The sequence below is a fragment of the Solanum stenotomum genome, chromosome 8, assembly GCF_019186545.1.
Source record: "Solanum stenotomum isolate F172 chromosome 8, ASM1918654v1, whole genome shotgun sequence".
Lineage (NCBI taxonomy): Eukaryota > Viridiplantae > Streptophyta > Magnoliopsida > Solanales > Solanaceae > Solanum > Solanum stenotomum.
The window spans coordinates 20,788,572-20,795,063 of NC_064289.1; the positions used below are offsets into that span (position 1 = coordinate 20,788,572).

The following is a 6,492-nucleotide window of genomic DNA, read 5'->3' on the forward strand; positions in this document are numbered from 1 at the left end:
GTGGGGGGCAAAGGTAAGAACATCCTAGCAAAGCAAGCTCAACAGGGTATGATGAAAAGCTCTCAACAAGATTATCGTTCCAAATCGATTGATCAACATTTCCCTCTTTGTGATAATTGAGAAGCATTCTAAATACTTTTCGACAAGGAGAGAGTTCCAACAAAAACACAATCTTCTACGACGGAAGCTAACGTGGATGTTCCACCGGCATTGGGGTTCGAAGGTCATGATCATTGGATCCAATCTCCTTCATTCTGATCTTATTGGCTGTTCAACGGATATAAGAACAAGAAAGTTTCGACTTAATTAAATTAAAAACTAACATTCTGATCTTCTAAAATTAAATATTTTAAGTACTTTCTAAGCATATCTTTTTTATAATTTGTTTTAATAAAATAAGATAAAAGGTGCTCATTTTTTTTTAGTAAATATATAGTAAAGGATTAAAGTTGCTAAGTCTTGATTACAAAGGACCACTTTAATAAATCAACTCAAACTACAATTTTTTTTCATTTTATTACAGTAGGGTTTATGCTTTATAAGTTTGTCACTCTTCGCTTTCCTCCTTCTTTGAACAACTATGGCTAAACACAAAGAAAAGAAGAACCTAGAGGACCAAAACCCTAGCGAAGTAGAAGGCAAAATGGGCGAATCGACTAAGAAGAAGACGAAGAAGAAGAAGGAGACGCATACTGTCACAATGGAAACCATCGCTGAAAATCCTAATAATATTTCTCCGATTGTTGGTTATTTTCCGTCAGGTTATGACCCTTTAACGAACAACAACGACGGTGTTGAGGAATTGAGTACTAAGTTATATAGGAATGCTAAAAGGAATAATCGGTTACAGCTTGTGGTGAGCCCTAATGGGTCGCAGGTCGATTTTGTTGGGACTAATTATTCTGGCGAGGCGACGTCTGCTCAATTGTGTACTTACTCGCTTGGGATACTGGATAAGGAAACTCAAACTCTCAAGATTGTTCCTATTGCAGCTAACAAGGTAATTTTTTTGGTTGATTGGAAGGTATTGTATCATGGGAATTGTTTATGTTTTAGTGTACAAGGTAGATTTGTTTTCTCTCTGGTTATTGTGTTTGATTGGTGAGTAAAAGAAGCTAGTTTATTTGAGGATCTATCCCTGTTGCAGCAAACAAGGTGAATTCGATTCCGAAGGTTAGTATAATTGATTGGTGAGTTAGAAGGCAGGAACTTTTGCACCAAAGGTGTAGCTTAGTGGTCGATGAATTGAGTTGAGAATTCTCAGGTTCAAACCCCTATAGAGACAAAAAAAAACACTAGGTGATTACCTTTCATCAGTCCTAACCCTACATGTTGGCCGGGACACCTCGGTTATCAAAAAAGGAACTTTTTCATAGAAATATTCACTATTATAATAAACAAAGTAAATGGCTCTGAAGGATTTGATTGGTGAGAGTTAAAAGAAGGTATTTTGCTACTTCGTCTATAACTGGGCAGAGTAAGTTTTGTCAATTGGCTCCTTCGTCTGATTTTATGTAGATGTTAATAAAGAATGGAATCATTTTTGCATTATTATGTTCTTTTCTTTTCTCAATTCCACTTGAATGAAAATAAAATCAAATCCCAGCCACAGCAGCTGAGATATTATTAGATTAACACAGCAATCAAATGATGGTGTGAATATGTTACGGTATGGCTGGTTCTAGTCTTATAATTATCAAAATTGAATGTCCACTTGAACTATGATTGGATGGAATGTTTATTGTAATTGATCCGTATCATTCTTTTAGTTTTTCTTGAATGTGATCATAAAACAGGGAGTTTTGGCATTGATTTGCGTAGTGTTATGTGTTGCTAATTTGTTTGCTCAAGGGTTCTTGCAAAGGAAGCTTCAGTGAGCTTACCATTTTGAAATGCTTAAAACTGGAGAGTATTCTACTTTACACATAAACTCAGTTTGTTCTCTAACCAATAGTTTTGATATTATCTAGGCTATCATACATAGCTTGGGTGATCTCGTATATCCTGATTTTCATTAACTTTAAGTAGATGATGAGTGTAACAGCTGTTTCAATATCTTATTCTCTTTCATATTTGTTGGCTTACGATCACAGATAATTAGGTTGGAACCTAGAGTTAGAGGGTTAGAAGTGCAGGAAACTGAAGATCCAGATACTGCCAAGCAAGAAATCACTGCAGAAGAGAGGAATGACAAAATCAGAGAATTAACTCAAAAGTACACATCAAAGAAGTCTATACGACAGGTATGCTCCTCCCATTTTCCGTAATCCTTAACCGACATAAAGAACATTGTGGATTCTCTACTTTTCAGTTGCTCGAAATTCGTAGATTTTATTTTAATGACAAAGATAAATCGTTGAAGAGAAAAAGTTGGTCTATCTATCTGTATATATTATTATAAAAGCAAGAACCCCAAATTGAAAAGTTAAATTCCCTAAATACCATTCTAATAAACCTACTTAAGCGAAATACCCTTCTGTCATAATTAACTAACCTTTCCTAGTTTCTATTTGGTCTTCAACGTCATGTCTTTAGGCATCTCTAATATGCTGTCCTCGGCAAGAGCTGTGCCGTTTAGTTCCGTCTTTAGAAATCAATTCCCCCATGTCTATCTTCTCAATTTCATCTTCTCCATTTTTTCTTGAGAAAGTAACAAAGTTTCATCTTCTCTATTATCGACTTCAGATTCGGTGTCTTCGTATTCTTTCACCAAGCAGCTGTCTTCCCTTTTCACTTTTCTTACCCATTTTGTGTACTTGATCATCAGAACTTCGGTGCTGCTCTATTTGTTCTGTTTATTTTTCCCGGTTAAATCCTTGTAGATATCTATCTCCAAATTATCAACTTGTAAGTTCCTTTATTGTTTACTTAGCCGAAAACATTCTTATCCGTTGAAACTTCTATGAATCACTGGTATGTATATTATCAATCGTGGTGTTCTTTTTTGGTTGGGGGTATTCTTAAGTTTAATCAAACATTAGTTTTACGCAATTTAACGCTCATCGGTGAGAAATCTCACTCTCCAAGCACAAGTACTGAGATCACCTAGCATAGTTACTTCTTTACATAAGTCTTCATCATGAGGTGTATATATCCTGCACATTTCTCTTAAAGAACTCTGTTGTATGTAGCAGATTATTAACTTTTGATCAAAATTCTTCCTGAAGACTTAACAGTTCGTTCTATAGTCTCACAGATACCTAATGTTATATAATTGATAAAATAATCAGGGGGCCATCACTAGTGCCTTTTGTGTCCTAATAGTCTCCTATTGGCGAAACAGAGATTTGTCTGATTGAACATTATAGCATGATGATAAAAGAGCTCTGCATCAGTCGAGCCCGATTTTTTCTGCAGTTATATTGCCAAAGTCATCTATTTTAGTCCTTGAGTTGTTTTTTAAATCTCTTTTTCCCCATGTCACTCGACTGAGCATATTTAACCTTCAATTAATTCAACCGTGTTTAGTCCATGAAGATAACTAAACTAACGGAACTAATAAAACTTAACAGCAGACTCATCAATTATGAAAACAAAAACAAGTAAAAAATTTAGATGTATTTGGACCTTGGGTTCAACTTCATGTGCTATTGGAACCTATCCATTGAGATGCTGATGAGGGTGAGACTTCCATTACTACAGATCTTGTGAGTGAGCTTAAAGGTAGCCTGATCTTGCTCCACTCCTTGTTAATGACATTAGGGGTCTCCATAAAGCAAAGCGGCAGAGGTGGTTAATGGTGGCGTCGGATGATTGTTGATAGAGTGGTGGTGAAATTATCCATATAAAAATACCACTGAATGATATTAAGGGTGTGTTCGGTATGAAGGAAAATCTTTTCTTGAAAAATGTTTTCTAGAAAATATGTGGATTTTATCCTTATCAAAAAAGGAAGATGTGAATTTCCTATTTATTTTTTTTGTGTTCAGTAGGTAAGCAAACACTATTATACTATAAGCATTTGTATATAATTTAGACAAATACATGAGAGATGGGGTAGGGAGGTAAGGGTGTGGGACAGTGGGGATGAGGGCTATAGGGAGTGGGGTTGAAGATATACAATCAATGTTTAATGTCACTGGTAGAGCTTGCTTTCTCTACTTTCATTAGGGAACTCATTTTCCTCATTTTTAAGGAGTTTGTTTTCCTAGGTAAATGTTTTTCCAAATATTTGATCAACCGAACATGGGAAAATTGGAACATATTTTCTGGAAAATGTTTTCCTTTGTACCGAACACTCCCTAAGATTTTGTTCAAGATCTTAATGATTAAGACCTATTTAGACCAAATAAGTGCGAATCTTAATGTAAACAAATGCACTAATGACCTAAGATATGGAGACCTTTGTTAAGTTTAAACAAATGAGGCCTAAGATATCATGCTTTAAAGAATCTTTGAAATTATTGAATGGCCAGAGTATCCGGAGCAGCTTTCAGAGTGGTTGAGCATTTGTAAGGAACTGGTATCTACAAGTAGTCTTTTCTTAAACATGCTTAAAAGTTGTAAGATTGAAGAATAGAGTTGCATTTGGATTTAAAATCAGTGAGGTTACTGTACAAACTCCAACAATTTCATTTTGACATCTCTACATCATCTTGATTCTTGTGAAGTGTCATGGAAACGCTTAATGGACTCTATTAATTTGTCTTGCAATGATTACCAAAGTTTATTACAAAGAATGTTGCGTGTAATTTTGTGACTTTATAGACGATGAATGAGGTTTTTAACTTGGAAAATACACCTTCTTTTTCTTACTATAAAAGTGGGAACTCCAAATTAAAAGGTTATATGTTTCCTTAATCTATGTGTATCTTTGTTTTATTCAATTGTGGGAAAAGCAAAGCTGGCTGTCATTGTTAGCTATATCTTCCGAATAAGTACATGACCATGTAGAAGAAAGAGCAAATAAATTTGTCATCAATCTTTCGTAATAGTGTTGCCTTTTTTATATAGTTCTGGTCTTTGCTTTCCAGGCTAGGAAGCTTGATTCCCTACGTCAACAAGAAGATACTGGAAATCAAGAGGAATTTGACAGGAATATAGCCGGAGCAATAAACAAAGAGGCTCTTGAAGTAGCTGTTGCCACAGACAGTGCTCGGAATATACCACCACATGATCTAGATGCCACAATACCCCAGTTGGCATATCCACTAGACAGGATTATTTCCAAAGGAGAGTGGGATTTTCTTTTGGATATTTTTGAACTTACGGAAGCTGGATCAGAAATGACACCTGATCTTTATCCAAGCTTTGTTTGCAACAGATCCTACAAATTGGAACATATACAGGTACTAAATGCTTAAAATTGCATAATATCATCTTTTCCTTGTATTATCAGTGAACACTTGTCGTATTAGATCAACAGTTTCATATTTTCCTTATCTGGCGTGCCAAATTCACCTGCTTTGTTGTAGGATGAAGATGAGAAGAAAAGGCTGGCAGGCATATTTTCATTCATTACTCATCTTGTTAAGTTCAAGGATAAACATTCTATGGATGGTGTATCATCGGCAAAGCATCACAAGTTTCCTGGCATCTTGTCCCAGAAGTTCACTTCAATGTTTTCCATTTCAGATTCAAAAAGGCTGCCTGAAGAGAAAGTAACTCTTCTTATCAACTATGTGTTGGTGCTTACTCTCTTTGCTGATGATTTTCGTAGTGATCCATCTGATATAGCCAAAGATTTGAGAATTAATGCTGTAGCATTGCGGCCTTTCTATGAGTACTTAGGTTGCAAGCTTGTTCGTGAGAAAAACGTTGTGTTGGCTACACTTCCTGTTCCACTTGTATTTCCAAGTGTAAGGAGGAAGAGAAGAAGGTAGATTCGGTTTTAACAGTAACCTCAGGCATTGAGAGCCCATGAAATACCAGCGTTCTCAGATTGTCAGTTTTGTCATATTTGTTTGTCATCAATTTTGAATACCTATGAACTGAAAGCTGAAACTTGAATTTCTGATATGAAAACTTGTAGTGCATGGTCTTTATATTACATTTGATTTGCAGTTTCTCCTGTTAAGATAGTCAACACAAAAAATGAAACCTAGAACACAAAATTATTAAAACGAGCTTTGGACAAACAAGACAAGAGAATATATAAATATTGTTGATTGTGGTGGAGTAGAAGAGGTAATTAAGTAATTGAAGCTTTGTGAGTGACGTTTCTTTCTTTAGAATTTTTAATCTTATATGAGAAGGAGATGTGCAGACGGTTTCGAAGAGAGGATTAAGTGAATCCAATTAATCTTAGGATCAAATTCGCTAACCCGGCTTAGAGATACACAAAAACACAGTCTGATTTAGTGACGGGAAATTTTTCAAAATGTCAATATTTTAACATTTAATAGGATCCATTGTCAACACTTCCAATATTTAGTAAAAATGTCAAAAAAATAGTTTGTTATGTATCTTATTTAAGTTTTTATTATTGGCTTTAATTGAAAGAATACAATTGTAAAATAACAGAAAGGAGAAATTTAGGGGAGAAAATAATTT

At 35.1% G+C, this 6,492-nt stretch overlaps 1 protein-coding gene across 1 annotated transcript; it reads left to right on the forward strand.

The window, feature by feature from the left end:
* The first annotated feature begins 521 nt into the window (after nucleotides 1-521).
* On the forward strand, nucleotides 522-5,989 carry LOC125874524 (uncharacterized). The gene is made up of 4 exons (XM_049555428.1): nucleotides 522-1,000; nucleotides 2,094-2,243; nucleotides 4,974-5,288; nucleotides 5,415-5,989. The coding sequence occupies exons 1-4, from the start codon at nucleotides 581-583 to the stop codon at nucleotides 5,820-5,822; spliced, it is 1,293 nt and encodes a 430-aa protein (XP_049411385.1). The 5' UTR covers nucleotides 522-580; the 3' UTR covers nucleotides 5,823-5,989.
* The last annotated feature ends 503 nt before the right edge of the window (nucleotides 5,990-6,492 follow it).